General features: G+C 43.4%; 1 protein-coding gene across 1 annotated transcript; it reads left to right on the top strand.

Annotated features, from left to right (window-relative positions):
- Positions 1–739: 739 nt before the first annotated feature.
- On the top strand, positions 740–13808 carry hmgb3 (high mobility group box 3). The gene is made up of 5 exons (XM_062964052.1): positions 740–898; positions 5620–5779; positions 6058–6197; positions 9480–9654; positions 12593–13808. The coding sequence occupies exons 2-5, from the start codon at positions 5630–5632 to the stop codon at positions 12743–12745; spliced, it is 618 nt and encodes a 205-aa protein (XP_062820122.1). The 5' UTR covers positions 740–898; positions 5620–5629; the 3' UTR covers positions 12746–13808.
- The last annotated feature ends 4279 nt before the right edge of the window (positions 13809–18087 follow it).

Below are 18087 nucleotides of genomic sequence, written 5' to 3'. Positions count from 1 at the left end.
TACGCACCTGTTATTAGTATTATTATGCCATCATAATATGTATCTATCATTAGTATTAGGTTATATTTATTTATTTATGAATATAGTAGAGTATTAAATAATAATACGCACCTGTTATTAGTATTATTATGCCATCATAATATATCTATCTATCATTAGTATTAGAATGTTATATTTATTTATTTATGAATATAATAGAGTATTAAATAATAATACGCACCTGTTATTAGTATTATTATGCCATCATAATATGTATCTATCATTAGTATTAGGTTATATTTATTTATTTATGAATATAGTAGAGTATTAAATAATAATACGCACCTGTTATTAGTATTATTAGGTCATCATAATATGTATCTATCACTAGTATTAGAATTATTAGTATATATATATATATATATATATGGTCAATCATAATATGTATCTATCACTAGTATTAGAATTATTAGTATATATATATATATATATATAGATATTCTTTTTTGTGTGTGTGCCAGAGGCGCCTGGTCTTATTTTTTGAATGAATGGCCCCGCGCGCTGGAGCCAATGGCGGCAGGGCCAAGGCTGCTTAATATGCATGAGCCCGCCGCCCAATGGGGGCGAGCGAGGAGGCGGTTTCAAAAACGGCGGCCCATCAGGGTGAGCCGGGACCGGCGGGAGGCGGGGTGGAGGCCCCGCCCCCTTGCGAGGCCGAAGCCGGGGAGGCGGGCGATAGGGAGCGCGGTGCGTGCGCCGGGGAGTGCGCGTGCGCGAGCGGGCGAGGGAGCGAGATTGAGGCTTGTGCGCGGCGCTGGGGCTGGTGTGCGCGCGCAGCCCGCCTTGCCTTTGCCTTGCCTTTGCCTTCTTCGCCTGCTCGCAGCTCGCAGCTCGCCTTGGACTCGAGCGAACAATACAGGTAGGTGGCTCCGGCGCCAACTTTTCCCCGCTCGTTCCCTTTCTTTCCCGCGTGGAACGGGTGCCCCTCTTCCTCCGAAAGGGGGCTTCGGCCTCCCCGCGGGGGGAGTCCACGCAGCCCTTCCTCCTGGCGGGTTCCCACGCGTGGTTCGGACCGGGGAGCGGGGAGGGGGCCGGGAAGGAAACTTGGCTCCGAAGGAAGGCACCACGCGTGGGATCCACTTCCACCCGGGATCGGGATTTTATTTTGCCCCCCACTCCACGCAGGAAGGGACCCACTCCATGCCCGGCATATTAATCTTTTTTAAGTTTCCCACCGCAGGATTGAGGATTTTATCCATTGCCCCCATTCCCCCCTCCTCCCACTTCCACGCGTGTCCGTGGAATCCGTGTTTCCTCCCGCATTGAGTGGCAATGGCTGTTTCGTGGGTTGCTTCCGCCAGGGTCAGCCGCGCGGAGCGTCCCGGGTGAGGAGAAAAAGAAGGGGCAAAAAAAAAATTAAAGCTCACCCCACGCGTGTTTCTCCTCTGGCGCGTTTTATTTCCTCCCCTGGCTCCCGGAGGCGGTGGGAACCTTTCGCCTCCGGCTGCTCTCTTTTTCCCCTCTCCGTGGACACCTTCCCCGTGTCGCTCCGACTCCAGTGAACCCTCGAACCGAGTTTTTCGTGCGCGTCGAAAACTGCTTGTGCTTCGGGGTGCATTCTTAACATGGCTGCGCACGGCGGAGGGGAAGAAAGGCGGCGGGAGGAGAAAAGGGGGGGCAAAAACGCCAGCCGCGTTTCGAAACCCCCCGAAACCTTTCTCCTCCGTGGCGTCTGTTTTATCTCTCTCCGTGGGTGCCTTTTTGGGGGTGTTTCTCCCCTTCGCGGACCCTTCCCGGGCTCTTTCCTTCCTCCCCACGCCGAGGAGTGGGGATCCACTAAGCCAGTGCCTTGTAATGGCTGCGCTTCAGTCTTTGTTATACAGCCTATTGCGCTAAGCGGGGACAGGGCGAGGGAGGGGGGGCCGCTTCGGAGCGGGATCGCGACCCCTTCCCGGCGTGGGAGAAACTCGGGAGGGGTCTCTTCGGAAAGAGAATCGCTTCCTCTACAAAACGGTTCCGATTTGGGGTCGCTGGGCGCCGGGGTCCGTCTCCGGGGCGGCGTGGAGTGGGGAGGCGGACGCGCCTGGCTTTGTTAGGCACTGCCTTTGGACGAGAAGCCATTTTAGCGAATGGAGAGCCTTGAGCGAGGAAGGGACGCGTCCTCCCCGCGCGGGGAAAGGCAGGGCGGGCGGCGCGGCGGAGCGGGCGGCCCACGGAGCGCGCCCGGGACCCCCCGCGGGGGCAGGACCGGCCCACGGAAGGGGCCCCGGGAACATTTCAGGGCCACTTTCTTTCATCGCGAAGCCGCCCACAAAATGGAAGGTGAGCCGTGGGCGCCTCGGCGGTGGCCCGGCCCGCGCCCCCACGGACACGCCGACACCCCCCCCCCACACGAGGACAGAAGCCCCCACGCGCAGCCATGTGTGGCCTTAGAGATTGTGCCTCAGGCAAGGGGGGGGAGGGAGGGAGGGGGGGATAGATATATAGGTATGACCTTGGGGGGGGGGAGGAAAACATGCCCCCCCCCCTCCCTCCCTCCCAGGGAAAGTTTTCTTCTTTTTCTCCCCTTGTCCCAGCCACGCAAAAAAGGGGGAAATTGGACTTTGTGGATTTTGCTCTTGGATTGAAAACAGACCTGAGGAAGATTAAAAGGCGGGAGTGGGGCTGGGAGAAGGAAAAGGAAGGAAGGAAGGAAGGAAGGAAGGAAGGAAGGAAGGAAGGAAGGAGAGAAGGAAAAAAAGGAGGAAGGAAGGAAGGAAAAAAGAAGAAGGAAGGAGCCTTTTTAGTGTAGTTTCCCCATGATGCCCCCTCTTTAATGGCAAAAGCCAGGGGAAAACAACACTGGGAGCAGAGAGAGAGAAGTGTACTGTGTGTGTGATATATACACACACACACAATACATACACACAATGATACACACACACACAACACAGGCAGAATATATATATATATAAACATTTATATGCCGCTCTTCTCACCCCGAAGGGGACTCAGAGCGGCTTACAAATCAAATATAATAATAAAAGCAATTAAATTACTATATTGTACTATATAATTTTATATAATACATACACACACACATATACACGCAACATGACAGGCAGGATATATACAAACACACACACATATATACATACACACATACAACACAGGCAGGATATATATATATAATACATACATATACACACATACAACACAGGTAGGCAATATATATATATATATATATATATACACACACACATACACACAACAACACAGGCAGGAGATATATATATTATATACACACACACACACACAACACAGGCAGGAGAGATATATATTTACACACACAGGCTATATATATATATATATATATATATATATATATATATATATTATAATACACAACACAGGCAGGAGATATATATACACACATATATATACACAGGCTATATATATATATATATATATATATATATATATATATGCGCATGCACATACACACACATCAACACAAGCAGGAGATACATAAATATATATACTATATATATATATACACACACACACAACTCCTTTTTGAGTTTTCCATACATTTTTATGGCAAAAGGGAGGGAAACACTACCAAGGAGAAAACAACACAGGCAGGAGATGTACACACCCACATACACACCCACATATATATGTACACACACACGAACTCCTTTTTGAGTTTCCCATGCCTTTTTTATGGCAAAAGCAAGGGAAACGCTATCAAGGAGAGAACAGCGATCAACACAGGCAAGGGAGATATATATATATAGATATATAGATATATATAGATACACATATATATATGCTTATATTTTAGGGGTTTTTTTAACCCTACAAATTCTTGTTATTTCCTGAAGAGGATTTCTATATCTCAAAAGCTATTGTCTGCTGCTGGGAACCTTGGAAGGAAGAAAAAGAAATAATAAACCTCACAAACCCAGGCAGCCTGAACTTGCCATTCCAACGGAAGTTGTGCCAAGGCAGAGTGAACTCTTTTGATCCCTATATGTTCGGGGCATTGAAGAAAGCAAGTGAAAGAGCTATTCCAAAAGGCCATATATACCCTCTATTTTTGAAGTTCTGGAGAAGTTGGAGCTGTGAGAATTGAGAAGATGGCCCAAAGCTCATAAAAGCCACAATGCTGTGCAGTTCTTCAACTCCAACCTACTCCAACATACATGCTTGGCCATGCAAGTCAACACTATGGCATTATGGACTGGTTCATCCATTCTTGGCCATGCAAGTCAACACTATGGCATTATGGACTGGTTCATCCATTCTTGGCCATGCAAGTCAACACTATGGGCCGGTTCATTCATTCTTGGCCATGCAAGTCAACATTATGGCCTGGTTCGTCCATTCTTGGCCATAGAAGTCAACACTATGGGCTAGTTTGTTCATTCTTGGACATGCAAGTCAACATTATGGGCTGGTTTGTCCATTCTTGGCCATGCAAGTCAACATTTTTGGCATTATGGATTGGTTCATCCATTCTTGGCCATGCAAGTCAACATTTTGGCATTATGGATTGGTTCATCCATTCTTGGCCATGCAAGTCAACATTTTGGCATTATGGACTGGTTTTTCCATTCTTGGCCATGCAAGTCAACATTTTTGGCATTATGGATTGGTTCATCCATTCTTGGCCATGCAAGTCAACACTATGGGCTGGTTCGTCCATTCTTGGCCATGCAAGTCAACACTATGGGCTGGTTCATCCATTCTTGGCCATGCAAGTCAACATTTTGGCATTATGGACTGGTTTTTCCATTCTTGGCCAATTAAGTCAACATTTTTGGCATTATGGATTGGTTTGTCCATTCTTGGCCATGCAAGTCAACACTATGGGCTGGTTCGTCCATTCTTGGCCATGCAAGTCAACACTATGGGCTGGTTCGTCCATTCTTGGCCATGCAAGTCAACATTTTGGCATTATGGACTGGTTTGTCCATTCTTGGCCATGCAAGTCAACACTATGGGCTGGTTCATCCATTCTTGGCCATGCAAGTCAACATTTTGGCATTATGGACTGGTTTTTCCATTCTTGGCCAATTAAGTCAACATTTTTGGCATTATGGATTGGTTTGTCCATTCTTGGCCATGCAAGTCAACACTATGGGCTGGTTCGTCCATTCTTGGCCATGCAAGTCAACATTTTGGCATTATGGACTGGTTTGTCCATTCTTGGCCATGCAAGTCAACATTTTTGGCATTATGGATTGGTTTGTCCATTCTTGGCCATACAAGTCAACATTTTTGGCATTATGGATTGGTTTGTCCATTCTTGGCCATGCAAGTCAACACTATGGATTGGTTCATCCATTCTTGGCCATGCAAGTCAACATTTTGGCATTATGGACTGGTTTGTCCATTCTTGGCCATGCAAGTCAACCGTTTGGCATTATGGCCTGGTTTATCCATTCATGTGCATACAAGTCAACACTATGGTATTACGGACTGGCTCATGAACAATATTTGCATTATGGACTGATTTATTGATGGTTGATCATACAATTTTAGCTGGTGCTAGCCATAAGTAAAGGAGTTGCAGGCACCTATATTATACTATATTATATTATATATATGCACAATAGTCCTGTCGTTTCCCCCTCCCCATAAATCTCATTCCAGAGAAGTAAACATGGCTAAAGGTGACCCGAAGAAGCCGAAGGGGAAGATGTCTGCCTATGCCTTCTTTGTGCAGACCTGCCGCGAGGAGCACAAGAAGAAGAACCCAGAAGTTCCCGTCAACTTTGCAGAGTTCTCCAAGAAGTGCTCAGAGCGATGGAAGGTATGGATTTGCATTGCTAGAGGGGGGGGGTGTTGGGGGTCTCCCTCCAGGTGTTTTGGACTTCAACTCCCATCATTCCTGGCCTCAGGCCCTTTCCTTTTCCCCCTCAGCCGCTTAAGCGGCTGAGGGGGAAAAGGAAGGGGCCTGAGGCCAGGAATGATGGGAGTTGAAGTCCAAAACACCTGAAGGGAGACCCAAGTTTGGCCTCTGTTCCAGATTCTCATGGTGGCTTCTAACGCAATGAATCCACACGTAATTGGGCATATTTTCCATTTCAGACCATGTCCACCAAGGAGAAGGGCAAATTCGATGAGATGGCCAAAGCCGACAAAGTCCGATATGACCGAGAAATGAAGGATTACGGCCCAGCGAAGGGCGGCAAGAAGAAGAAGGACCCCAACGCTCCAAAGCGCCCGCCGTAAGTCGCCGGCCCCTTGGCAATATTCCGCTTTATAACATCGAGACACGATCCTAAGGCTCGAGCGTCCTTAAAAAGCCGTAGGGATACTTCAAAGTCATTTTGGAACGAGTTTGACCCCTATTTGCAATTCGACAACAACCCGTTCTGGGTAATAGGGGGGATCTTGGGGTCTCGGCATTCACTTGCATTCCAAACACATTAAGATTTAAAAGCTATTTTGGAAGACGGCCCAGAATGAGCTCATGTATGTTCTACTTTGCAGGAAAGGTTGCTCGTTGAGGTCTAGATGCTTGCAAAGGCCAACCAATGGAAGCAATGAGTTCAATTGAAACTGGGATTCTCAGCTCCTTGGGCCTGATAAGCCATTGGTGACCTATTATGGATCTAATAATAATAATAATAATTACACTTATCTATATATATAAAAGAGTGATGGCATCACGGCGACCCACAAAACTACAGGCCCCCCAACCTCGAAATTTGACAACACAACCCATCATCCACGCCTCTAGGTTGATACAACAAAAAGCAAAGAAAAATAAAGTCCTAATTAGAGGGAGAGAAATAATTATTTTTATCCAATTGGTGCCACTTAGAAGGCTCTAAGCTCTGCCCACTTGGTCTCCTAGCAACCCACTCAGCCCAGTGTTAATAAAAGAATAAAAAATAAAATAAATACAAATAATACAATAAAAACACTAAAAAAAATTAATACAATAAAATACTATAATAACAAAATAACTAAAAATAATACAACAAAATAATAAAATATAATAAATAAAAAATATAAGTTACAATAAAATTAATTAAAAAAAATACAAATAACGTCAAATAAAAATTCCACAACAACTTTTCACCAATACCACCACCACTTTGCCACAGGAACACGTGGCTGGGCACAGCTAGTTAATAATATAGTGTTATAATAATAATAATAACAACAACAACAACACTTGGGAAGTGTTCGACTTGTGATTTTGTGATACGAAATCCAGCATATCTATCTTGTTTGCTGTGTCATAATAAAATAATAATAATAATGACAAAATCACAATCTGCCAACTGCAAAAGACCACTGTGTTGTTGAAGGCTTTCATGGCTGGAATCACAGGGTTGTGTGTGCAAAAGACCACCTTATTTTTATCTGCATGCATCATTTGAAAAGATATCACACAGTCCTAAACGCTTGTGAAGTGTTTGATGTGTTTTTTGTGTCAGTAAAATAATAATAACAATAAATTTTATTGATTAGACCTTAGACCGTATAACAATATCAAAGCAAAGACATACAGGCAAACACTCAATGCCCTGTTACAATACAATAAGACACACATACACAAACAAAGGCAAAGGCTTCTCCTTTCAGTTCCGGCTTTGGAGGAGGTGTTAAATTGAAGCTGAAGTTCAAAGCTCATTCTCCTTGGGACTAATAAGCCATTGCTGGTTTATTATTGGTCGAATAATAACAACAACAACATTGACAAAATCACAATCTGTCAACTGCAAAAGTTCACCTTACTTGGATCTGCACGCATCATTTGAAATACACCACACAGTCCTAAATGCTTGGGAAGTGTCCGTAAAATAATAATAATAATATCAATAAATTTTATTGATTAGCCATTAGGCCATATAACAATACCAAAGCAAACAGATAAAGGCAAATATTTAGTGCCTTGTTACAGTACAATGAGACATACATACACAAACGAAGGCAAAGGCTTCTCCTTTCAGTTCCGGCTTTGGAGGTGGTGTTTCTTGTTGAGGTCTAGTCACTTGCGAAGGCAGCCAATGGAGGCAATGAGTTAAATTGATGCCAAAATTCTCAGCTCGTTCTGCTTGGGGCTAATAAGCCGTTGCTGGTTTATTATCGGTCGAACGTCACGCTTCCACCACTAAAGAGGAAACTGGGACCTGCGATGTGTTTTGAGTCCCTGGTGCTGCCCGCCCACCTTATAAACACAGACTGGCCTAGTTTGAATCTCAATGCTAAAAATGGTTCGGCGTTACGGGAGGGAGCCTTGGGCTTGCGAGCTCGCGTCCTGTGCCGGATATGATGCATCACGGAGATCCAGAGCTTTAGAAGAAATTGTTGTTGGAACATAACCACATCCTGCATCATCATCATCATCGTATTATTATTATTATTATTATTTGATGCACATCGAAATTAGTACACAGCAAACAAGATCACTATGCTGGCTTATGTATTGGATCCCACGTTGGACACTTCCCAACTGTCTAGGCCTATGGGATGTATCATGCGTGCAGATCCGGTTCGGGTGGCTTTTTACAGCTGACAGGTGGTCAACGTTGATTGTTTTCAAGTGTTGGCCAAGGTCTTTAGGTACTGCACCCAGTGTGCCAGTTACCACTGGGACCACCTTGACTGGCTTGTGCCAGAGTCTTTGCAGTTCAATCTTTAAATCCTCTCATCGTTGTCCGCTTTTCCAGTTGCTTCTCGTCAATCATGCTGTTTATTTATTATTTATTACAATACTTATATCCTGCCCTTCTTACCCATAGGGGACTCAGGGCGGCTTACAATAAAACACAATATAAAAATATTACAGACAGTTCAATAAATTAAAATTAAATACATTAAACATTGATAAAAAATACATATAAATACACAATTGGCGCATTTTGCCTAGGATTGCAACATCAGCGATCCATACTTTGTTTTTAATATGTTTGTTAAAAATTATTTTTTTATTGACAAAAAGACAAGAATATGAGACAGCTAACAAAATATATATAATGGAACACTTCCCTTATTATAATTCAATTATTATTATTATGTTTATGTATATCCTGCTTTATGTCTCCATACAGAGGCTCAAAGCGGCTCACAACTAAAAGCATATCAATACAACTTACAATACACCAATATTAAATGGTATTAAACATTATTAATTTATAGTTTAAGTTTATACATAAGTTTATAGTCCTCATCAAGGCAACAGATAGGCACATAGTTAAAAGCCCTTTTGTTATTGCCCACTTGGCCTGCCTGTGTGTCTCTGTTCTCGGCTACTGTTGCTGTTTGCTAAACATACTTCTCAGGGATCCTCTCCTGTGAGCATGGAGAGAGGCAAGGTGTCTCCAGAGAGTTAGATAGTTTGACTTAAGAGGCTGAGGGAGGAAAGGAAGGGGCCCGAGGCTGTTAGGAATGGTGGGAGTTGGAATCCAAAGTGCCTGGAGAGCCCAAGCTTGCGCATCTTCCGTACATGGTCTCAATGGTGGTGTTTTTTCCCTCCTCCTCCTCCTCCGTCCCAGATCCGGATTCTTCCTCTTCTGCTCAGAGTTCCGTCCCAAGATCAAGTCCACCAACCCCGGCATCTCCATTGGCGACGTGGCCAAGAAGCTGGGAGAGATGTGGAACAACCTCAGCGATGGGGAGAAGCAGCCTTACAACAACAAGGCTGGGAAGCTGAAGGAGAAGTACGAGAAGGTAAGCGGCGCGGCGGGGACAACGCTTCTTCCCACTCTTCCGGAGTTGGGTCTCGTTCACGGGCCGGTGGTTCATATGCAAGACGTTTCCTTTGGCCAAGGGTGCAAATCCAAAACATTCCGGTTAGTTGCTTCATTGCAGGAGAACTCTGATAAATATGCACATGGAAAGGTGTGCTTTAAAGTATGGCACTGGCAAGCTGCGGAATATTATTGTTTCATAGACTCGTAGAATAATAGGGTTGGAAGGAACCACATGGGATATATAGTCCAACCCCCTTCTGCCAGGCAGGAAAAGCACAGAAAGTTGGATAAGTGAGACTCTATTATATATATCTCTATATATAAAAGGGTAATGAAATTTCTGCCTAGGACAAAACAACAAAACTACACATCCCAGAAACACTAAACTTGGCAGCACAACCCCTCATCCATGCCTCTACGTTCATTCAAACAAACAGCTCCAGCTACTCCAGAAAACGGCCAGGCTTTGAGACTGCAAGGTTATTCACTGCTACTCCACCTGGCCAACAAAGGATTCTCATAAGCCACAGCAACGCGTGGCAGGGCAAAGCTAGTATATATGTGTGTGTGTGTGTGTATAAATATATACGCGCGCACGCACACACACATATATATATATACACACACAGTAGAGTCTCACTTATCCAACACTCGCTTATCTAACGTTCTGGATTATCCAATGCATTTTTGTAGTCAAATGTTTTCAATGATCTTGATATTTTGGTGCTAAATTCGTAAATACAGTAATTACTACGTAGCATTACTGTGTATTGAACTACTTTTTCTGTTAATTTTGTTGTATAACATGATGTTTTGGTGCTTAATTTGTAAAATCATAACCTAATTTGATGTTTAACAGGCTTTTCCTTAATCTCTCCTTATTAACCAACATATTCGCTTATCCAACGTTCTGCCGGCCTGTTTACGTTGGATAAGCGAGACTGTACTGTATGTATGTGTGTGTACACACACATACACACACATACATACAGTCGAGTCTCACTTATCCAAGCCTTGCTTATCCAAGTTTCTGGATTATCCAATGCATTTTTGTAGTCCATGTTTAGCTCATTTAGCTTGGATAAGCGAGACTCACACACACACACACACATATATATTTAAATTAAATGGTGAATAGGGAGTTCTTTTTCAAACACCCTGTGTTTGTGTGTGTGTGGATTCCTAGACAAGAAGTATTATTATTATTATTATTACTGTATTTGCTCCAGACGATTGACTCAGTCCTCCAAGAGGAAACAGTGCAAGGCACTTGAACTGAACAACAAGATGTTACAGCCAATTCTAATAATATAATATATTATATATACATATAATATTGATAATATTATAATGTAATACAGTATAATACCAATAATACAATATAATAATTATATATTACATATAATATTACTAATAATATTGCAGATATTGTGTGACCCATTGCACCTGAAATTGCAATCTTACCATCACCCCAACAGTTCACCAAATTGGTTAAGGAGCCCCCTGTGGCACAGTGGGTAAAAACCCTTTGTGCTGGCAGGACTGTTGACCTGAAGGTTGGGTTGCTGACTTGAAGGTTGGGTTACTGTCTTGAAGGTTGGGCTGATGACCTGAACTTGAAGGTTGGGTTGCTGACTTGAAGGTTGGTGGGCTGATTTGAAGGTTGAGTTGCTGATTCGAAAGTTGAATTGCTGACTCGAAAGTTGAGTTGCTGACTTGAAAGTTGAGTTGCTGACCTGAAGGTTGGTGGGTTGACTTGAAGGTTGGATTGCTGACCTGAAGGTTGGTGGGCTGATTTGAAGGTTGAGTTGCTGATTCGAAGGTTGGGTTGCTGACCTGAAGGTTGGTGGGTTGACTTGAAGGTTGGGTTGCTGATTTGAAGGTTGAGTTGCTGACTCGAAAGTTGAGTTGCTGACCTGAAGGTTGGTGGGTTGACTTGAATGTTGAGTTGCTGACTCGAAAGTTGAGTTGCTGACCTGAAGGTTGGGTTGCTGACCTGAAGGTTGGTGGGTTGACTTGAAGGTTGAGTTGCTGACTCGAAGGTCAAGTTGCAGACCTGAAGGTTGGTGGGCTGACCTGAAGGTTGGTGGGTTGACTTGAAGGTCGAGTTGCTGACCTGAAGGTTGCTGGTTCGAATCCAACCCGGGGAGAGTGCAGATGAGCTCCCTCTGTCAGCTCCAGCTCCTCATGTGGGGACATAATAATAATAATAATGTTTATTTGCATCCCGCCACCATCTCCCCCAGAGAGGACTCGGGGCAGCTCACAGAAATATCAGATACAAAAAAATAACACTGTACAATACATCAATAAACAATAACATGCACCAGTTATAATATTTAAACGTTGTCCAGAAAAATGAAACACACTTACTAAAAACATAGAGTTAAAAACTGAGGTTGTAATGATAGTTGCAAACTCAGAAACAGATAAAGTGCCACAGATTCGTTAGGGTTATGGGAGAAGCCTCCCATAAGGGTGGTAAAAACATCAAAACATCCAGGCAACGTCCTTGCAGATGTCCAATTCTCTCACACCAGAAGTGACTTGCAGTTTCTCAAGTCGCTCCTGACACGAAAAAAAAACCCAAATCAATTTATTAATTCACCAAATAGGCTTGTTCCAAGTGACTGCAGAAACATTTACTACATTCACGTAGAAGGCCAAAATCAATTGAAACAGCTTGTTTTTATCCGCAGTTATGAATTTTATGAATTTTAATGTTTTACATTGTAATTATGTATGTGTGTGGTTATAATTCTGTGTTTTTTATCGTTTCAGATTTATGTATTTATATACACTTTGCTGTATTTTGTTGGCTGCCCCAGGTCCCTTCGGGGAGATGGTGGCAGGATAGAAATAAAAATTATTATTTTTAATATTATTAATGAATCCCATCCTCTCGCCGTTTGCAGGATGTGGCAGATTACAAGTCCAAAGGCAAGTTTGATGGTGCCAAGAGCGCAGCGGCCAAAGCGGCGGCCGCGACCCGGAAAAAGGTAGAGGAAGAGGAGGATGACGAGGAGGACGACGAGGAAGAGGAGGACGAGGAGGAGGACGATGAATGAGAAACTGTATCATACTTGTCTCCATGTGAATACCATAGAGTAGGGGGAAACACATTCGGAAAAGTAACCTGCACCTCTCATTTGAGACGGTGTCTTATTTGCCCTTTTATTAGGTTTTAATGATGAGGATAAAATTTGGATTTCCGATCACAACACTGTCTGTCGCTTGTCCGAAACAACGAAATAAAACGTCATAAAAAAGCGTGTTAGGAAAAAAAAAAAGTACGGGAACCGATGGGAAGGAAAAATAAAAATAAAATAATAAAAAAGAACCATCGTAAACCGGTTGACGTTAAGTGGCCGCGGGGGGCCTTTTTAGGCTCCCCGAAACTGTAACAAAGTTGTACATACTTCCAAACATTTTTAAAACGAGAGAAAAAAAAAAACAAAAGAGAGAAAGAAAGAAGTGGAAACAAAAGACGCTCTAGTGTTCTCCTCAACTCTGTGCACTTTTCCTGTTGGTGTAACAAAGCATTTAAAAATGTTTCAAGCATCTTATTTTTTAATTTGTAAGGTGGTGTTTAACTATATGGTTATTGGCTAGAAAATCCTGGGTTATAAACTGTACATATCTATAGTTTGTAAAAACTAGACAGATTCTTGCGGTTCGTGCCCCGAGCGGAGATCCGGATCCTCGGGGCGCGCACCGCGAAAGTAGATCTATTTACACTACAGTGGGCGTCCATTTAGCTTAAAGTTGTCTTTCTGTATATAGTGAGATTAGCATTCTGCGGCCATTCTTAGTTGTGGAAGGGGAGGGGGAAGTTCAGCTGGCATGAGGCATTGTATGGAATCTTCTTTTTTTTCCTTTTCCCTTTTCGGTTAAGTGGGGGTAGTTTTTCAACAGAAGCCGTAGGTCTCTTCAGGGTCAGCTCCGAGCGAAGAGAGGAAGGCGCAGAAATACCGAAGTTCGAAAACGCTCTGTACTTAATAATAATAATTAAAAAACAAAAGAGAGAGAGAGAAAACGAAAAATTTGCAACAAATGTTCTGTTGGTTTTTTGTATGTTTAGAATGCTGAAATGTTTTTGAAGCAAAAATAAACAGTATTACATTTTTAAAACTTCTTGTGGCAATAGTCGAAATTTTCCTGCTTTGAATGAGGTTGATTTAAAAAAACAAAGGGCGGATCCACACAGCGCGGAAACAACACCAGCTCCCGGATATTCGTGGAAGGGTGTCCAAATGACGCCCCACGAAATCCCAAATGGTTTTGCCACAAAGTAGGAAAACTTTGTGGTGAGATTATTTGTGAGTGGGTTTGTTACATGCCTTCTTGGAAGGCGAAAATGTGCTAGTTCATGGATATTCATAGAGGGCGTCCAAATAACACCCCACGAAATCCCGAATACTTTCACCACAAAAGAAAACTTTGTGGCAAGATTATTTGTGAGTGGGTTTGCTACATAACCTGTTTCCCCGAAAATAAGACATCCCCAGAAAATAAGACCTAGTAGAGGTTTTGCTGAATTGCTAAATAAAAGGCCTCCCCCGAAAGTAAGACCTAGCAAAGGTTTTGTTTGGAAGCATGCCTGCCGAACAGAACACCAGAGCATGCAGGATTGGTAAATGTACGTACCATAGAGTGTTGTACATGGAAATATTGGTAGTAACGAAATTCTTGATAGGATTCACAGTTTGGCTGGTTATGCTGGTTTGTGATGACAACCACTGTACAGTCTATAATCAATGTTCATTTTTTTGTTCAACAATAAATGTGAATTTGTCTTCATGGAAAAATAAGACCTAGAGCATCTTTGGGAGTAAATATTAATATAAGACACTGTCTTATTTTCGGGGAAACACGGTACCTTCCTGGAAGGCGAAAATGAGCTAGTTCCCGGATATTTGTACAGGGTGTCCAAACAGCGTCCCACAAAATCTTGAATACTTTCGCCAAAATGTAGGAAAACTGCTTTGTGGTGAGATTATTTGTGAGTGGGTTTGTTGCATGCCTTCCTGGAAAGTGCAGGACAAACCGACTATGGCTGCTGTTTGGACTGGCCAATCTGAAGCTCTGGGACTTCTGAACGGGCCGTCCACACAGCCGTCTCACGTTTATCTGGGCTGGATCAGCCTGGAAAACGTGGGAGGGCTCTGACACCCTCCTCAAAAAGTATCAAAAATTAAATAACTTACCTGGCCAGCATTTCCCTTGTGCCGGCCGTCTCCTGGCACTTAGGAGTAACTCGCTAGGAGAAGGAAAATCACTCCTTCCCATTTCTTGGCGCATCATTCCTCTGCGCCAGGAGAGCTACAACACTGTTCTAATGGAGGCAGAGTAAGTTATTTTAGTTTTAAAAGGGCTTTTGGGGAGCTTTGGGTGTTCTGCCAGAAAGATCCGGGAGCACATCTGGACATCCACCCCAGAAAGTATGCGTTTTCTGGGGTGTATGGATGAGGACCCGGGAACATTTGCGTTTTTTAATAATTTGTAATATTATAATATTGTATATATGTATATATAACTTTTAAGCCGCTCTGAGTCCCCTTCGTAGTGAGAAAGGCAGCACATCAATGTAAATAAATAAGTATTGGTTCAATTCAAAGTCATTGGAGCATGCTTTCTCCAGAGTCGCTGAAGAACAGAGACATTAAGGAACGGAGCCTAAAACTCAAGTCCTGGATGGGTGAAATGTGAGTTTTTATGATGTCTCGTGAGCTGAATTTTACAATTCAGCCTCTTTCACGTACAAGTGAAGTTCTTTGAGAGAGAAGCGCATCGGTGGGAAAAGAAGAAAGGGCTGTGTCTTGAGGAGAGATGCTCGTAATGTATACATTATGATGCCGGGAGATGTGCAGTTTTTTTCCTTCCACTGGAGGTGCCAGATACGAGACCTCTCGGCACACACAAATAGCCACACCTTGTTAATCTGCATCTGCAGCTTGTTATCTGAACCTCCCGGACTGAGGAACCGGAGGCCAACCTTCCTCTTGAACAACAAAACTCTAGAGCGGCTTTCCTAAGGATGCCTTTGCCCTTTTCTCATCTAGAGCTTTGGACAGATTCGAGCTTTTCCTGTTAAGGACTGGCCCGGAGGTAAAGTAAAGGAGAGAATTCCAAGAGAGCAATAAAAGAAGCTTTTTATTGTTATCACAGCTAATGATGAGGCAAACAGCCGTACATACCCCAAAGGGCTGTATCATGGAAATGGCCGCAGCAAACGCAGAATATATACCTTTGGCTTACCTAAAATTGGCCAATGGCTGAGGGTCTTCCTCACCTTCCACACCTACTTGGCATAAGTGATACCTGTGATCTCGCTAGTTGATTTCAAGCTAACTTTTGGTCTTGGAACTTTCTGGAACTTTCACCTTGATTTGCATTAAGTGGCCTTCCAAGCTTCATGTCCTGGCCTGGGGAAATCCTTTGTTCAGAGTCTTTAGCTGCCCCTGATTGATTCGTGTCTGGAATTCTTCTGTTTCAGAGTGCTGCTCCTTATTTACTCTTCTGATTTTAGAGTTGCACATTGCTTAATAATAATAATAATAATAATAATAATAATAATAATTATTATTATTATTATTATACCCCGCCCCATCTCCCCGAAGAGACTCGGGGTGGCTTACATGGGGCCTAGCCCGATAAAACAATCAAATATCAATGATACAACAATAAAACAATTATACCAATAAAACCTCAATTATCAGTAAAACAATCGATAAAATCGACATGAAGCATACAATATCAAAACAGGAGACTGATTCATAAAACCCAGTACAGAATGTGCCGGAATGGGGAAGGTATTTCACGGTTGAAATGGACAATAAAGTGCAAAATAACATTAAGTCGCATTGACCGACTGTCTGCGCAGGGTTCCATACTTCGCACTTTAACAACACAACCGTTCAATGCTAAGCTTTCCCGCCAAATGGAACTAACTGTAGAGGAAAGTCTACTGAACAAGCCAGGACCTGCCGCAGACCAGGACTGCCATCTGTTGAGTTACGAAGGTGGAGGCATTACTTTTCATTCAACCCTCGTAATTTTATTCTGTGGTGCAATGTTATGGAACTTTACCTTCCCGGGTTCTTTGTGTTTCACCTCCAAGAAGCCTCGATCAGCAGAGTTAACAGTAAAGGATTAATTGCAACTCGAAATATCGACATCTGTATAATTTCCTCTCATCAGTCAATCTGTTTTCCCAAACCAGCACCTTCTAAGATTATGACATAATTCCCAAACTTCTGTAGCTGAAAAATCACATAAAGCAGTGATTCTCCAGTTCTGATCACCTAGATCAGGCATGGGCCAGCTTCAGCCCTCCAGGTGTTTTGGACTTCAACTCCCACAATTCCTAACAGCCGGTAGGCTGTTAGGAATTGTGGGAGTTGAAGTCCAAAACACCTGGAGGGAAGGCCAAAGTGGGCCCATGCCCAGCCTAAATGCTCGGGACTTCAAATATCAAAATATCTCGCCATTGTTTATTATTTTAGTGGGAGCTCCTGAAGGGCTTCAGAAGGGCTGTGGCACAGCTGGCTAGTAACCAGCTGCAATAAATCACTACTGACTGAGAGGTCATGAGTTCGAAGCCCGGGTCGGGTTAAGCCCCCGACCATTAAATAGCCCGGCTTGCTGTTGACCTATGCAGCCCCAAAAGACAGTTGCATCTGTCAAGTAGGGAAATTTAGGTACGCTTTATGCTAATTTAACTAATTTACAACACCAGAAAACTGCCAGCAAAACACGAGGAAAGGAATGAGGAAGTACAGCCACTACTGGACGGTGAAGCAACAGCTCCCCCTGTGGCCGGAATCGTGAAGCTAGAAAAATGTTTAAAATGCCTCTGAGTCTGTCTAATGTATGTTGTTTGTCTGTTGGCATTGAATGTTTGCCATATTTGTGTTCATTGTAATCCGCCCTGAGTCCTCTTCGGGGTGAGAAAGAAGGGCGGAATATAAATACTGTAAATCAATAAATAAATAAACGCATTGGAAGGGCCACAGGTTCAGAAGCGCTGCAGCGCACAAGAGAGCAGCCTGATTCCCGTGAGCTTGAGATCGCCATCCAAAACATCTTCATCCCGAAGCGCATCCCCATTCCGTTGGGTTGATCCTAGTTCCCAGCATAAGAGGAAAGAGCGCAAGAGAGATGATATCCCAGGCAAGCAAATTGAAGGTTAATTCACCATCCCTCGTCTTTCCTTAAGCAAAGCAATTGTAAAGCGCAGCCATGGAGCCAATGGGATTTGTCATCCCAACTGACACTGATTCTCTCCCTTGCACATTAAAAAGGGGATGGCGAATACGATAATTACGCTGTCAAAACGGCTGCTGATGCGCTTCCTCTCTGCGCAAATGTTGGAGTTTAGCAAATGGGGAATCCCACCAGGAGACGGCCT

This window comes from Anolis carolinensis, unplaced genomic scaffold, assembly GCF_035594765.1.
Source record: "Anolis carolinensis isolate JA03-04 unplaced genomic scaffold, rAnoCar3.1.pri scaffold_12, whole genome shotgun sequence".
NCBI lineage: Eukaryota > Metazoa > Chordata > Lepidosauria > Squamata > Dactyloidae > Anolis > Anolis carolinensis.
This window is presented reverse-complemented; position numbering and strand designations above follow the sequence as displayed.

Bases quoted from the DNA above. Each gene is read 5' to 3' on its own strand.
- hmgb3 (XM_062964052.1), top strand. From the start codon at position 5,630: ATGGCTAAAGGTGACCCGAAGAAGCCGAAGGGGAAGATGTCTGCCTAT. The intron at 5,780-6,057 runs GTATGGATTTGC...TTTCCATTTCAG, and splicing joins AGTGCTCAGAGCGATGGAAG to ACCATGTCCACCAAGGAGAA. The intron at 9,655-12,592 runs GTAAGCGGCGCG...CGCCGTTTGCAG, and splicing joins TGAAGGAGAAGTACGAGAAG to GATGTGGCAGATTACAAGTC.